Here is a 17,030-nt window from a genome sequence, read left to right on the forward strand (position 1 = left end):
AGTCTAGCCTCTGTAGATGAGGCCCAAAATGTTAGTTTATCTAAGGTTGTGACACTAATTAGTGACAAAGTTTTCTTTGTACCATCTAACATATATCATTATTCTAGCATTAGATGATTGTTCCTTGTTCACCTATAGTTTTCCCCCAGTTTACCTCTTGTCATTTAGATTTGTTCATTCTCCAGCTCATCCAGTCATGTACCTTTCCACTTGTCTACCTACCTACGGAATTGGCTATGTTGAATGTTCATTATGAGTTTGCATATCTGGATGTGCATTTGTATCCGAGTGGGTAGATAGTCTACAGTGTATACAAGTGGGTAGGTATGTAGGGAGCACTTGTTTTTTGCAGCTGAAGGAGTTGGAGAGGGTATGGGCATAAATGTATTATGTGTGTATCAGAGTAAATAGTAAGTCTCAAGCTGAAGCATAACATCATCTTAAAATGCTTTCTTCTTACCTAGTGTAACTCTTAAAAAGTATGTGATAGGGTTCCATTTTAAGAATGCCTGGAAGGATTTCATTAGAATAGTGAACTTCCTTTCTGAGTTGGTTTCTTTCTCAGAATGTAACAGATATTACTGTAAATAAAATAAATGCCATAATTTCTGGCTTAGAGGCAATAGGGTATGGACAAATGAAGTTCTTTCCTATAGAAGCAAAGATTAGGCTGGTAAATATGGATGTAGGTGAGAAACCAGGAATGTGGTGCCTGGGAATCAAAGGGAGTAGAACTTCTCAAGGTTGGCATGGAGGTCAGTATGCTGAAAAGAGATCTTAATAAGCTTAGAATGGGATGGTGTCTGCTAGACTAAAACATTTGTTTTTTGGTTTTAGCAATCAGGATATTGTTCTTCACTGTGGCAAGATCAAGGGAAGTTACATACTTAGGGGGTAAATAAAAGATGTGGAGGTGGAGACAAAGTGTAGATAAAGGCCAAACTTTCCTAAAGCTTACTGATATAGGAGGGGAAATAGATATAGCTAAGAGAGAACATGAGGTTGACAGAGGAATGTGTGTGTTTGTGTTTTTAAATATGGGGAAGACTTTAGCATGTTTAGGTACAGGAAGGACTCACTTGTAGACTTGTAGAGAAAGGGGTGAAAATGGCTGGAGTGAGGTTTCTGAGGATGAGTATGGGAGGAAGAGGAAGGCTTTGAGCCTTTGCTGTATGTGAGACTGATTGGAAAAACTCCAGTCTTCTCCTGTGTTTCTCCTTTACTCTTACACTACTATCCCACTCACAACACTTCTGACACCAGATGTGTGAGTTTTTTCCCAGCACCAAGCAATTCTGTGACACCAGTTGGATGTCCTACAATTTAATCCAGTTCTGACATTATCTACGTGGAAATAACGTCAGGTCCCACTCAGTCCCATGAGACTGCCCTCCCTCCAGATGCCAATAGCAGGTAGTAGGTCCCAGGTTACCCACAATCTCTGTTGGACTTGGCTACAAGTTGGAGATTCCCATGACATTCTCCTTTTGGATTTGATTATTTGCTAGAACAGATCATAGAACTCAGGGAAACACTTATGTTTACCGGTTTATTAAAGAAAATATTAAAGCAGGGGTCCCCATCCGGGCTGCACGGCAGGAGGTGAGGGGCGGGTGAGTGAGAGAAGCTTCATCTGTATTTACAGCCACTCCCCATTGCTCACATTACCACCTGAGCTCCGCCTCCTGTCAGATCAGCGATGGCATTAGATTCTCATAGGAGCGCGAACCCTACTGTGAACTGCGCACGCAAGGGATCTAGGTTGCACGCTCCTTATGAGAATCTAATGCCTGATGATCTGAGGTGGAGCTGGGGTGGTGATGCTAGTGCTGGGGAGCGGCTGCAAATACAGATGATCAATAGCAGAGAGGTCTGACTGCCCAGAGACCATAATAAATCAATTGTTTGCAGGCTCATATCAAAACCCTATCAGTGAGTGGCAAGTGAGAACAAGCTCAGGGCTCCCACTGATTCTGCATTATGGTGAGTTGTATAATTATTTCATCATATATTACAATGTAATGATAATAGAAATAAAGTGCATTATAAATGTAATGCGCTTGAATCATCCCCAAACCATCCCCCCGCCCCCCGCACCGGTCCGTGGAAAAATTGTCTTCGACGAAACTGGTCCCTGGTGCCAAAAGGTTGGGGACGGCTGTGTTAAAGAATACGGATGAAGAGATACATAGGGTGAAGTCTGGGAAGGTCCTAAGCCTAGGAGCATCTGTCCCTGTGGAGTAGAGGTGCATTGTCCTTCCAGTATGTGGGTGTGTTCACCAGCCTGGAAGCTCTTTGAATCGCACGCCACTGGGATTTTATGGAGGCTTCTTCACATAGGCATGATCAATTAGTAATTCCATTTCTAGCCCCTCTCCCTTCTCTGGAGAGTGGAGGTGGGCCTGGAAATTCCGAGCTTATAATCATGGCTTGGCCTTTCTGGGTACCAGCTCCCATCCAGGAGCCCACCCAGAGTCACCTCATTGGAACAAAAGCTGCTTGCTTCTAGTGCTCTTATCGGTTAGGGATTTATAAGGGTTTCAGAAGTCCTATTTCAGAAACCAGGGGTAGAGACCAGTGTATGATTCTCTATTATCTCACAGATACCATGCTAGATAATTATCTATATTATCTGATTTAATCCTCCTGAAAATTCTATGCAGTGAATACTTATTCTTATTTTCAGAAATATTAAGTAACTTGCCCTACATCAGTCATACAATGGATACGTTTGTCTCTCTGCCTTTGTTCATAATCTTTTAGGATCTAGATCATCAGTAGAAGGACTAGCCTTAAGAGAGAGAGATGCTTCTTCCATAGTGATAGGAGGAAGGGAGAACAGGATGCAGTTAAGTCAGCCTCTATGCCAGTGATTCCTAAACCTGGAGTTTTATCAGAATTCCTAGGCACATTAGAGATTTAGTTGTTTTTTTAACACTATAGGACAAAGAATAGATACATTGCTTTTATTTGGTGTTTTAACCTTGGCCGGAGGACGGCTAAAAAGTTATTAGAACTGCAAAGTAGTTGATTACGAATGTTTGTTTTTCCAGTTTCCATAATAACTATAAAACACTCTGAAAAATGCTGTTGAAATGTGGAAGATGCTTAAATAAACAAAATAACGTACTTTAGATTCTTGATATTGTTGGATTGAGCCTTTTAGATTCTCTTAATTTATTTAACTGTTTCAGGTTTTAAAGTGTGTTTTCCACCTTCAAATTTCAACCCAGACAACTTTTATTAAAAAATAATCATAATTTCTTTGTGGTACAGTTCCCTAGTGAGAAAGAGTGGATTTAGAGCTCTGTGCACCATGAGGCCTGGGATATTTTGGATTTGCTTCATTGAGTTTATTATGAGTTTTGATAACTTTGTGTGAGTGGCATTACCTATATCTAATTAGGAGATATTTGTTTCAGAAATTAATTTTCTTTTGTATTTCTAAATTAGCTTCTCTCAGCAATGTTTGTTTTTAGGTTAGGATTTTGTGTCTTAACCTACTTCCTTGTTAGGGCTTGCAGCTTGTAGGGCTGTGCTCTAACAGAGATTTAAAGAGAAGCTCTTTTTGTGCTAATGTTAGTTTTTAACTTTCAAAGAAAATTAATTTCCTATCTACCAAATACTGGCAGCACTGTGATGTTCTGTAATGGCTTTAACAGCTAGTGGTTAATTCCATGCTGAGCAGAGTCAAGAGTGAACATTGTCTGCCTTCTGCTCCCATGTTTTATTTAGAGTCCAAGTATACTGGGCAGTGACATATCTTTCATCTCTGTGTACAGAGAATTCTACAATGCTTGTACAGAGGTAGCTTTTTTGGACGCGTAGTCCCATAGAATTGTCATATTTTACAGACACAGGGCCCAAGAGATTGTTTCTTTACATCCCTTATCTTTGTAGGTGAAAGAGAAGACTTTGGGTGGTTCAGAAACTTGCTCTAAGTTGGTTGTTCTCAACCTTATCGGACCCATTGCTCCATTTTTTTTTTTTTAACCAAATACTTTAAGCACCCTCTACCTTTTACTAACCTGAAAGAAATTCATAGATAATATAAGCCACCTTCTTTCTAATAAATCAACATAATGTTCTAATTATAAGATAAAAGGGAAATTTAAAAATTGATTTAGAGTAAAATGATAGGAATTTCAATATGTAAATGCATAGTATGACTGTATAAGTAGTCAGATACTTATATTTGCATACTAAATCACTGTGAATGTGACAGCTACAAGTGTAGGCTGACAGATATGCCAGGTATCAGTCAGTGACTCAGATAACACAATCGGGACTGTCATCAGTGATGTAATTTTTCAAAGTGGTGAACAACTCTTAGTGAAGTGTCAAATAAAACAAAGTATAATCTTCCCTTGATTTACAAGGTAATTGCCTTCCTGGAAATTGAGTGAATTTTATATTTATATGTAAAATGGAATTAGGTTCAAACGTCAGATAATTATAAATCAGGTTTTTTCTCACCCACATAAATGCCAGGTGAGATATTTGACAGTTTTGTGGGATGCAGAATTGGACTTTGTTGTAAAGGATCGTCCTGGGTACTGCAGAACATCTGATGTCTCTGGTCTTTAACTGCTAATTGTTAGTATTGGCTGCTCATCTTTGTGACAATGAAAAACACCCTCAAATTTCCAAACGTCTCCTTGGAGAGAACTACTGCCTTAAAATATACAGCTGAATTGTAGAATTGGGACTAGAACTTGGTCCCTTATTCTTAGTCTCCCCATTGTGCCATGCTGAAACGATACTTCAACTTGCTTCACATGTTATGCCCAGTATGACTGTTAATAATTAATTTTGAAATCTGAAGAAATGTTGCAAATAAGTCTTTCCAATAATTACAAACAGCACTCTGTCAGTGCTAATGATGTGCTTCTCAATTTGTTGTGATACTAAGTTATCATGTCAGGTTCTTCCTCTAGCTCTTCATCACCGTAAGTCTTGCTTTTAAGTCTGTTGTTGTTAACCTGCAGAATACAGTTTGACTCAAAGCCTTTTCTCCATCAAAGAGCTTCTAGCCTCTATTTCATTCAGCCAATAGTTAATGAGCACCTGCTGTGTGCTAGCAACTTTTTTAGGCAATAGGGACACAGTGATGAACAAAGCAGGTATTCCCACTGTTGTGGAGCCTACAGCCAAGTGGAGGAGAGAGGCCTTAAGCAAGTAAACACATAAATGAATATGGTTACAGGTATGTTCATTCATTTGTGATGGAGAACTATGAGAGAGAATAACAAGAAATCTCTGTGATTATGAAACAGTAGGAAAGGCCTCCTCGTAGAAGTGACATTTATTCTAAGATCTGAAGGACAAGTAAGCGTTAGCCAGGAGAACAGCTCCAGGTCAGGGAACAGGGTATTGAAAGGTCCTAGGGCAGGAGAGGTTGGCCTGTGGCTGGTGACTCTCCAGGCAGTAAAGCTACTTTGGTTACTGGGTTATCCTTGTTATTTCTTCTTTCTTCATTAACATTGCCCTGTGCTTATCTGGAATTACAGGCAGTTCCCTGAATGTATCTTAAATGGGGTATTTCATGCCCCAGTACTTTTTTTCTTTTTTTGGTACGTGCTATTTCCTCTTTCTAGAATTCTTCTTCCCACCCCAGCTTTTCTTTTCATGGTCAGCTCAAAGATTGCCTTCTCTGATTTTCTTCAGCAGGCTTAGCTACTTATTTCTTTGAGTGCTTATTGAACCTTGTGTGTACCTCTGTTATAGCAGCTACCACATCATTTTGTCTGTCTGACTGTTTCCCTCTTTGATAAACTTCTTGAGAATTTAGATTATATTTCATTTGTATAAATCCAAGACCTACTATAATAAGAACTTGACACTTAGTAGACAATAGTATTTATTTAGTAAATGGTCAAATGTATTCTTTTTTTTTTACTAATCCTTCATTATAAAACTTTCAAATATGTTCAAAAGTAGACACAATTCTCTTTTATTTAAAAAAATTTTATTGAAGTATAGTTGATGTACAATATTATATAAGTTACAGGTATACAATATAGTGATTCACAATTTTTAAAGGTTATACTCCATTTATAGTTATTATAAAATATTGACTATATTCCCCATGTTGTACAGTATATCCTTGTAGCTTACTTTATACCTAATAGTTTGTACCTCTTAATACTCCACCCCTGTGTTCCCCCCACCATCCCTTCTCCCCACTGGTAACCACTGGTTTGTTCTCTACATCTGTGAGTCAGCTTCCTTTTTGTTACATTCACTAGTTTGTTGTATTTTTTAAATTCCACATGTAAGTGATATCATATGGCAGTTGTCTTTTTCTGTCTGATTTATTTCACCATACCATAATGGTATGGAGTGCATACCATAATGCACTCCAAGTCCATCCTTGTTGCTGCAAATGGCAAAATTTCATTCTTTTTTATGGCTGAGTAGTACTCCATTGTATATATATTACCATATCTTCTTTATGCAATCACCTGTTGATGGAAACTTTGGTTGCTTCCATATCTTGGCAATTGTAAACAATGCTGCTATGAACATTGGAGCGCATGTATTTTTTCTTTTTCTTTTTTTTTTTAAAGATTTTTTTGATGTGGACTATATTTAAAGTCTTTATTGACTTTGTTACAATATTGCTTCTGTTTTGTGTTTCGATTTTTTGGTCGTGAGGCATGTGGGATCTTAGCTCCCCGACCAGGGATCGAACCTGCACCCCCTGCATTGGAAGGCGAAGTCTTAACCACTGGACCACCAGGGAAGTCCCTGGAGTGCATGTATTTTTTCAAATTAGTGTTTTTGGTTTTTTGGGGTATAAACCCAGGAGTGGGATTGCTGGGTCATATGGTAGTTCTATTTTTAGTTTTTTGAGAAACCTCCATACAGTTTTCCACAGTGGCTACACCAATTTACATTCCCAGCAACAGTGTACGAGGGCTCCCTTTTCTCCTCATTCTTGGCAACATTTGTTATTTGTGTTCTTTTTGATGATAGTCATTCTGACAGGTGTGAGGTGGTATCTCACTGTGGTTTTGATTTGCATTTCCCTGATGATTAGACAGAATTCAGTAATGAATTAATATGTACTTGTCACACACCAATTTATGTCAGTCTTTAAAAAAATTTAATTTTTTTATTGATGTAACAATGATTTATAACATTATATAAGCTTTATGTGGACAACATTGTATTTCTACTTCTGCATACTTTACAACATGCTTATCACCAAAAATTTATTTTTCATTCGTCACCATACAGTTGATTCCCCTTTACCCATTTTGCCCTCCCCCCAACCCCTTCCCCTCTGGTAACCACTACTCTGTTATCTGTATCTATGTGTTTGTTTGGTTTATTCACTTATTTTGTTTTTGTTTGTTTATTTTTTATATTACACATATGAGTGAAATCATGCTGTATTTGTCTTTCTCCATCTGACTTATTTTACGTAGCATAATACCCTCAGTGTGCATCATGTTATTGCAGATGGCAAGCTTTCATCTATTTTTATGGCTGAGTAGTATTCCATTCTATATATATACCACATCTTTTTTATCCATTCATCTGTTAATGGGCATTTAAGTTGTTTCCATATCTTGACTATTGTAAATAATGCTACAGTGAACACAAGGGTGCAGATATCTTTTCAGAGTAGTGTTTTCATATTCTTTAGATGATACCCAGACGTGGGATAGCTGGCTAATATGGTAGTCCTATTCTTAATTTTTTGAGGAATCTCCATACTGTCTTGCATAGTTACTGCACCAATTTAAATTCCCATCAATAGTGTACGACTGTTCCCTTTTCTCCATATCCTTGCCAACAGTTATTTCTTATCTTTTTTATAATACCTATTCTGACAGGTGTGAGGTGATTTCTCATTGTATTGTGGTTTTGATTTGCTTTTCTGTAATAATTAGTGATGTTGAACATCTTTTTATGTGCCTATTGGCCATCTGTATGTCTTCTTGGAAAAATGTCTGTTCATCTCCTCTGCCCATCTTTTAACTGGGTTGTCTGGTTTTTTGGTTGTTGAGTTTTACGAGGTCTTTACATATTTTGAATATTATACCCTTTATCAGATATATTATTTACAAATATCTTCTTCCATTCGATGTCTTTGTTTTATTGATGGTTTCCTTTGCTGTGCAGAAGCTTTTTAGTTTGATGTAATCCCATTTGTTTATTTTTACTTTTGTTTCCCTTGCCTGAGGAGACATATCTAGAAAGATATTACTAAGACCAATGTCAAAGAGCATACTGCGTATGTTTTCTTCTAGGAATTTAATGGTTTCATGTTTTACATTCAAGTCTTTAATCCATTTTGAGTTAATTTTTGTGATGGTGTGAGATAGTACTGTAGTTTCTTTTCTTTTTTTTTGTATGTGACTGTCCAGTTTTCCCAGAACCATTTATAGGCAAGACTGTCCTTTCTCCATTGTTTATTTTTTGCTCCTTGGTCATATATTGTCCATATATGTGTAGGTTTATTTCTGGGCTCTCAGTTCTGTTCCATTGATTCATATATGTGTAAGTTTATTTCTGGGCTCTCAGTTCTGTTCCATTGATTCATATATCTGTTTTTCTGCCAATACCATGCTGTTTTGATTATTATAGCTTTGAAATATAGTTTGAAAAGAGGGAGCATGATACCTCCAGCTTTGTTCTTTTTTCTTAGGATTGCTTTTGCTATTCAGGGTCTTTTGTGGATCCATATAAATTTTAGAATTTTTTGTTCTATTTCTATGAAAAATGTCCTTGGGCTTTTGATAGGGCTTGCATTGAATCTGTAGATTACTTTATGTAATAAGGACTTTTTTTTTTTTTGCGGTACGCGGGCCTCTCACTGTTGTGGCCTCTCCCATTGTGGAGCACAGGCTCCGGACGCGCAGGCTCAGCGGCCATGGCTCACGGGCCTAGCTGCTCTGCGGCATGTGGGATCTTCCCGGACCGGGGCATGAACCCGTGTCCCCTGCATTGGCAGGCGGACTCTCAACCACTGAGCCACCAGGGAAGCCCTGTAATAAGGAAATTTTGACAAGTTGTATTTTATTCTTTTTGTTGTGATTGTAAATGGGATTGTTTTCTTAATTTCTCTGCCAGCTCATTATTAGCACATAGAAATGCAACAGATTTTTGTATATTGAACACAGCAACTTTGCTGTGTTCATTTATTATTTCTAATAGTTTTGTGTGTGTGTGTGTGTGTGTGTGTGTGTGTGTGTGTGTGTGTATGTAGTCTTTAGAGTTTTCTGTATATAAAATCATGTCAACTGCAGATAGTGACAGTTTTACTTTTTATCTTTCCAGTTTGGATGCCTTTTATTTATTTTTCTTGCCTAATTGCTCTGGCTAGGACTTCCAGTACTATGTTGAATAAGAATGGTGAGAGTGGGTATCCTTGTTTTTTCCTGATGTTAGAGGGATAGCTTTCAATTTTTCACCATTGAGTATGATGTTAACTGTGGGTTTGTCATATATGGCTTTTCTTATGTTGAGGTACGTCCCTTTGCTATCCACTTTTTTGAGAGTTTTTTTTTTAACCATAAATGGGTGTTGAATCTTGTCAAATACTTTTTCTGCATCTATTGAGATGATCATATGGTTTTTTCCTTCATTCTGTTAATATGGTGTATCACATTGATTGATTTGCATATATTGAACCATCCTTGCATCCCTGGAATAAATCCCACTTGATCATGGTGTATGATCCTTTTGTTGTATTGTTGATTTCATTTTGCTAATATATTGATGAGGATTTTTTCATTTATGTTTATCAGAGTTATTGGCCTGTAATTTTCTTTCTTTGTAGTGTCTTTGTCTGGTTTTGGTGTCAGCATGATGTTGACCTTGAAAAATGAGTTAGGAAGTGTTCCCTTCTTTTCAATTTTTTGGAATAGTTTGAGAAGGATAGATATTAAATCTTCTTTGAATTTTTTTTTTTTTTTTTGCGGTACGCGGGCCTCTCACTGTCGTGGCCTCTCCTGTTGCGGAGCACAGGCTCCAGACGTGCAGGCTCAGCAGCCGTGGCTCACAGGCCTAGCCGCTCCGTGGCATGTGGGATCTTCCTGGACCGGGGCACAAACCTGTGTCTCCTGCATTGGCAGGTGGACTCTCAACCACTGTGCCCCAGGGAAGCCCCTTCTTTGAATATTTGATAGAATTTAGCTGTGAAGTTGTCTGGTCCTGGACTTTTTGTTTTTTGGGAGCTTTTTGATTACTGTTTCCATCTCTGTACTAGTGATCAGTCTATTCACATTTTCTATTTCTTCATGATTCAGTCTTGGAAGTTTGTATGATTCTAAAAATTTGTCTATTTCTTTTAGGTGTCCTATTTGTTAGTGTATAGCTGTTCATAATATTCTGTTATAATCCTTTGTATTTTTGTGGTATCCATTGTTATTTCTCCTCTGTCGTTCCTGATTTGATTCATCAGGGCCTTCTCTTTCTTTTTCTTAGTGAGTCTAGCTAACGGTTTGTCAATTTTGTTTGTCTTTTCAAAGAACCAGCTCCTAGTTTCATTGATCTTTTCTATTATCTTTTTAGTTTTTATTTCATTTATTTCTGCTCTGCTCTTTATTACTTCCTTCCGTCTACAGCCATACCACCCTGAATGTGCCCAGTCTTGTCTCTATTACTTCCTTCCTTCTACTAACTCTGGGCTTTATTTGTTTTTCTTTTCCTAGCTCCTTTAGGTGTAAGGTTAGATTGCTGAGATTTTTCTTGTTTCTTGAGGTAGGTCTGTATTGCTATAAATTTCCCTCTTAGTACTACTTTTGCTGTATCCTGTAGATCTTGGTATGTTGTATTTTCATTTTTATTTGTCTTCAGGTAATTTTTGATTTCTCCTTTGATTTCTTCATTGATCTAATAGTAATATTTCAGTAGTATGTTGTTCAGTCTATACATATTTGTGATTTTTCCAGTTTTATTCTTGTAGTTGATTTGTAGTTTCATTCTATTGTGGTTGGAAAAGATGCTTGATTTGTCTTCTTAAATTTATTGAGACTTGTTTTGTGTCCCAACGTATGTTCTATCCTTGAGAAAATTCCATGTGTACTTGAGAAGAATGTGTATTCTGCTGCATTTGGATGGAGTGTTCTGTACAATTCTATCAAGTCCATCTAGTCTAATGTTTTATTTAAGGCCGCTAATAGTAGGGGTGTTAAAGTTCCCTACTATTATTAGTGTTGCTGTCAATTTCTCCCTTTAGGTCTGTTAATTGCTTCATATATTTTGGTACTTATCTGTTAGGTACATACATGTTAATCACCGTTATATCTTCTTGATGAATTGTCCACTTTATGGTTAGATACTGTCCATTTTTGTCTCCTGTTGACCTTTTTGGCTTGAAATCTATTTTGTCTGATATGAGCATGGATACCTCTGCTTTCTTTTGGCTCTGTTTGCATCGACTATCTTCCATTCCTTTACTTTTAGCCTGTATATCTCTTTAGAGCTAAGTGGTGTCTCCTGGAGGCAGCATATAGTTGGGTCTTGTTTTTTAACCCATCTAGCCACTCTCTGTCATTCAATTGGTGAATTCAATCCATTTACATTTAGTGTGATTATTGATAGATGAGGATTTAGTCCTGCCACTTTATCTTTTGTGTTCTGGTTGCTCTATATTTCTATTGTTTTTCCCTGTGTTTCTATTTGCCATTTTGTGTTGGTGATTCTCTATTAAACCTTTCTCAAATTCCTCTTCTTTTTGTTCTGGATCTCTGCTCTATGTTTATGTTTTGTGGTTACCCTGAGGTTTTCATTAAACCTCTCCTAGAGAAAATAGTCCTTTTCCTGCCGATAGCATCTCACCTTCTTTTACCTGTATAAATTCTGTCCTTTTCCTCTTCCCTTCTTATGTTTTTGTTGTCTCAAATTATCCTTTTTCATGTTGTGAGTTTGTTACCAAACTGAGATAGCGATAGTTATTTTTCTGCTTTCTTTACAACCTATTCTGATAAACAGTTGCAGTTCTCTGGTTCTATTTATCACCTTGCTCAAAGTTTTGTGTATTTTTGCTGTTTTGTTTCTAGTAAAAGAGCTCCTTTTAACATCTCTTATAAGGCAGGTTCATCTAGTGTTGATGAACTTCCTCATCGTTTGTTTGTCTGGGAAAGTATTTCTCCTTTATATCTGAATGACAACTTTGCTGGATAGAGTATTCTTGGGTGACAATTTTTGTCTTTCAATATTTTGAGAATGTCATTCCACTCCCTATTGGCATGTAGGGTTTCTGCTGAGAGATCTGCTGATAGCCTAATGGGAGATCCTTTGTAGTTACTATCCTTTTTTCCATGGCTGTCTTTAAAATTCTGTCTTTGTCATTGACTTTCAACAGTTTTAATATTATGTCTTGGAGAAGGTCTTTCGCATTGAGGTGGTTAGGTGTTCTCTGAGCTTTATGGACTTGTATGTCCAGTTACTTCTCCAGGTTTGGGAAGTTCTCTGCTGTTCTTTCTTTAAATAATCTCTCTGCTCCCTTCTCTGTCTCTTCTTCTTTTAAGATACCCATTATCCAGTTCCTAAAAGAATCACAGAGCTCTTGTAGAATTTTCTCGTTTTTAAAATATCTTATTTCTCTTTCCTTTTCTACTTGTATCATCTCTAGATTTCTACCATTGAGCTCACTAATACTCTCTTCCGTATGCTGTGCTCTATTTCCAGTGTCTTCTAATGCATTCTTCATGTTGTTTATTGAGTTCTTCAGCTCCAGAATTTCTGTTTGGTCTTTTAGAGTTTCAGTCTTCTTGGTAAAGTATTCCTTCTGCTCATTAATTTTATTTCTGAGCTCATTAAACTGCCTGTCTGAGTTTTCTTGTATCTCGTTCAGTTTCTTCATGATAGCTACTTTGAATTCTCTATCAGTTAGATTGAAATATTCTGTGACTTTTAAGTTTGGTTTCTGGAGATTTGTCATTTTCTTTTTGTCGTATAGTATTACCGTGGTTCTTCATGGTGCTTAATGAAATGTTCCTCTGCTTGTGCATTTGAAGTTAAATGACAGGTTAGAAGTGAGAGTGCTTTCTTTTGTTTTTTGGTAGGTGGTGCTGTAACACAAGTTTTTGGTTTATCTTATCTGTGCTACCTCTGGTTGTTTTTGAGAATTGTCACTTTCCAGCCCCCACTGTCTTTGTAAGAGGTGTGGCTCCATGCCTTCTTTGTCACTTCTTGTGCCTCTGGGGTAGTTGCTGCTTTGCTTCTGCCGGAGCTGCTATGTCATGAGGATGGTAGGCTCTTCCCTTGTGTCTGGGATCCCCTGAGACACAGGCTCTGCTGTGGGAAGAGGAGGATAATTGGAGGGGAGCAGGGTTGTGCAGGCTCCTCCACCATGTTGAGTGTCATAAGGGTTCTGCTACTGTGGATGGGGGGCCAGGGCTGTGGGAGGGACAGGGTCCCAGGCCCCACTGCCACTGCTTCCCAGTTACCTGTGGCCACGGGCGCTCCCACAGTTGGGAGACCAAAGTCATGTGTGCTGGTTCTCCTGCTGCTACTGGGTTTTCTGAAGCTGTGGGCTCATCCGTCTCGGTCATAGGGCTGGGATTGCAGGCACCGACTTCACTGTTCCCTTGGTTCCGCCTCCTCCATGTGTTCCAGTCCACCCACCTTTAGATATACAGATGTGTGGAATTCTCCAGTGTCCTGTTGAGTTGGGCAGAGGTATACTTTTGTTGAGTTGTGGATGTTTTGCGGGCTGTAGATTGAAGGGGAGAGACGGGTAGCCATGTTTCTGACAGCACTCCCATGAGGGATATTCTTTTGAAAGATCTGAAGACCCCACACCTCATCCATCCCCTCCCTCCCTGCCACCAGGACCCACTCTCCACTAACTCTGACTTTCTTCAGTGGTAATACTTGGAAAATAGAAATACATGGATGTGACACAGATCAAAGATGTTAAGAACGTGTTATAATGATCTCATAAACCAGACTTTGGCAGTATGAAATAGTACTTAATTGGTTGCACTGAATTAGAGCATACCATTAAAGCCCTCTTGTCTTTATGTAAAGTTAATAAAAGAACTAGGTTGTTCTTTCATTTTGATATTACTGGTATTGACATTTACTATAAGTACAATTATTTTTTTCACATTATTTAGGTGAGTTTTAAATCTTTTTAACCTCATTATCTTTTGACCTAGAAAAAATATTTTTCTATTGTAGGAAACTGAAACCAGTATGTTACGTAGTATAAACAAGGTTTTGAGCCTTGGTTGGCGCTAGGGCAAAGAACCTCTAGTTCAGAGAGTTTTATATAGGGCTAATTCAGCCTTCCTCCGATGCCTTAAAAATGTTTTTTCTTTCAGCAAAGTAATAAAATATTTAATTTTCATAAAACACTTTTTACGTTTTTCTTTTCCAGAGAGTGATGCCTTCTAGCTTTTTCTTGCTGTTGCGGTTTTTCTTGAGAATTGATGGGGTGCTTATTAGGATGAATGACACAAGACTTTACCATGAGGTATCTATTCTCATTTAATGAAAGTACTAATTGACGTTGAGCTTGTTCATGTTGTTACGTTGTCAGTCTGACAGTTTGAAATTCAGTAGTACTTTATATTATATGGCTATTTGTCTAACCTTTAAGATCGGGTGTGTCATATTCACTGTTGACTGCACAGTTATCGAAACATTAAATCTTCTTTTCCAAAAGTTCTACGAGTTGAACATGTTTTCCAAAAGACACTCCCTGGTAAAGGGGAGTCTGATGCTTTTTAAAAACCTCTTAAACTTAATCTCTTTAAGAAAACTGTCCCTTAACTCTTACTTTTTTTGTAGTATGTGTTGTTTATGTAATGTCCTGATATTAGAAATACCAATCTCATGGCCTCCAGAAATTTGTATTATACAATTATTTTGATAGTTGTTTTAATATTTGAAAGCTCTGTGCTCCATTTCAAGGAACTGTTAACATACGAAGTTTTTAAAAAAATAAGTGAAGAAACTAGGGGGGAGGCTTAAATTGAGTCATGAAAATTCTTCTTGTAGCTTTATAGCAGCCTATCCTTTTTGAATGAATTTTTAACGTCATATTTGTGATCACATAGAATGAGGAATGAAAGAAGAAACCGGCAGTATCAGTCAGGGTAATCGTAGTAATAGTTAACTCTCCTAACAACCCTATGAAATAGATGCTATTATTATCTCTGTTTTACAGCTGAGGCAACTAAGGCAAAGAGAGATTAAGTAACTTGCCCAAGTTATACAGTTAATAGGTGGCAGAACTGGAATTTAAGCCCAGTAAGATGTGATTGGATTGGTATTTTCCTAAATCCTGCACTTTCTTTTTCTTTTGAAATAACATGGTCACTGTGATGGATCTTTTTCTTTTTAAAAGTGATAGTAAAGTACTAAAAATAAGCTATACTTTACTCCCTCAGAAAAAATGAAATCTAAATTTTTAGAAATGCTTATACTTTAACTCAACAATATTGATTTTTTTTTCAGAATTTATCCTCAAAAGATTCTTACATACAGTAACCCACAAATATTAATCAGGCAGCTGTATAGAGTTGTATATATAAAATATTCATGGCAATGCTATTGTTTATAATAGCTAAAAGGAAAGAAGGAAGGCGCTATAATGCCCATTGAATGAGCATTGGTTAAATGGCCATTTATATCCTGTTGGCCTACAACAAATAGACTGCCAGATATTTCTCCAGCAGAGTTGGAATTATTCGGGATCAGCAGAAAATTGCAATTCAGGTCTGTAACCATGGTGAGCCATGTGCAAGTCCCCACACGGCAAGGGAAGGAGAATGCTTTTATAGAGAGGAAAAGGAAAATGGGAGTGCTACAGTAAACAGAGAATCCATGACTTTCCATTGGTTGAGTCCTTGCCAGGAAATAAGAGGAGTCTTTCTTTTTTCTGTTGGGCTCTGCTATGGTTGCTGGGTATGAGAGCTCCCCATGCTAGTCTCCCAAATCTATTTAATTGAGGTTTCTGTTTATTAATTTTTTACAGTCCATATAGTGGAAAAATATGCAACCATTAAAATGAATGGCAGAAAGTTGTTTAACTGATTTGGAAAGATGCGCATATTAATGTTGACTTTTAAGATGCAAGTATGAATCTATATAAGATTTTATGTAGAGATTTCTAAATGTTAAGGATAGTGTTATCTGTAGAGATTGTGATTGCTGATGATTTATACTCTATACGTTTATAGTATTTGATTTTTTTTAACAATGAGCATTAATCTGTTTTGTTGATATAAAAGATTGAAACTTTAAGGGAGCATAATCTTGTGATTTTTCTTTTATTAAATAATGTTTTACCAAAAAACAAATTGTAATAAATTGCTTTCTAAAACCTCACTTTAAAAAGTCTTAAATGGGAAAATTGAAGTACCAAAAAAGTGGCTGTAAATAAACAATTTGATAAGAATTTATTAGAAATGGGAAAGAATAAAATTTGTTTAAACTTTTTTGGGGAGGAACATAAAAAGTAGCCACAGTTATATAGGTAGATGGTAATATAGCTTAAGGAAAAGATGTAGTTCCAAACTTGAAGTAATATTAAAATCTCTTGCATATCTCATTTACAAACATACACATTTTCTTTCAAAGTAAAACCTTTGCTTGTGTTTTTCTTACATGATAATTATTAAATCTGTTTACATATGCGTATCAGATATTAATGTGATTTAGAGATTAGAATTAATAATTCATAATTCTTGAATTAGTTATCTCACTGTAGAATTAGATGTTCTTATCAGACTTAATGGTACTTTCACAACCTGTTCTAAAATGTGGGCAGTTCTGTTTAATAGAAAGAATTTTGTTAATCAATATAAATAAATTTATTGCAATTTTTTTGATTTTTAAACATAGGCTGACAAGACCTACATGTTACGAGAATATACATCACGAGAGAGCAAAATTGCTAATTTAATGGTACAGTATTTAAATATCAGTTTTTAGAAGTTAAATTTTAATGTTTTATTTTAAGTATGGTATTCCCCCATGCCCCACCCATCCACCAAATCTACATCCCTAAATCCATTCATTTACCTAATAGGGCTCTATAGGAGAAATCCTATTGGAGT

The 17,030-nt window shown here is 36.9% G+C and overlaps 1 protein-coding gene across 1 annotated transcript in view; it reads left to right on the top strand.

The window, feature by feature from the left end:
• Positions 1-17,030, top strand: part of TIPRL (TOR signaling pathway regulator) — a 36,273-nt gene that overhangs the window by 16,128 nt on the left and 3,115 nt on the right. The window contains exons 5-6 of the mRNA XM_060033600.1: positions 14,345-14,440; positions 16,816-16,878. Of these exons, the coding sequence (XP_059889583.1) occupies positions 14,345-14,440; positions 16,816-16,878 (159 nt within the window). The remainder of the gene's footprint in view (positions 1-14,344; positions 14,441-16,815; positions 16,879-17,030) is intronic.

Source organism: Delphinus delphis, chromosome 1 (assembly GCF_949987515.2).
Source record: "Delphinus delphis chromosome 1, mDelDel1.2, whole genome shotgun sequence".
Classification (NCBI taxonomy): domain Eukaryota; kingdom Metazoa; phylum Chordata; class Mammalia; order Artiodactyla; family Delphinidae; genus Delphinus; species Delphinus delphis.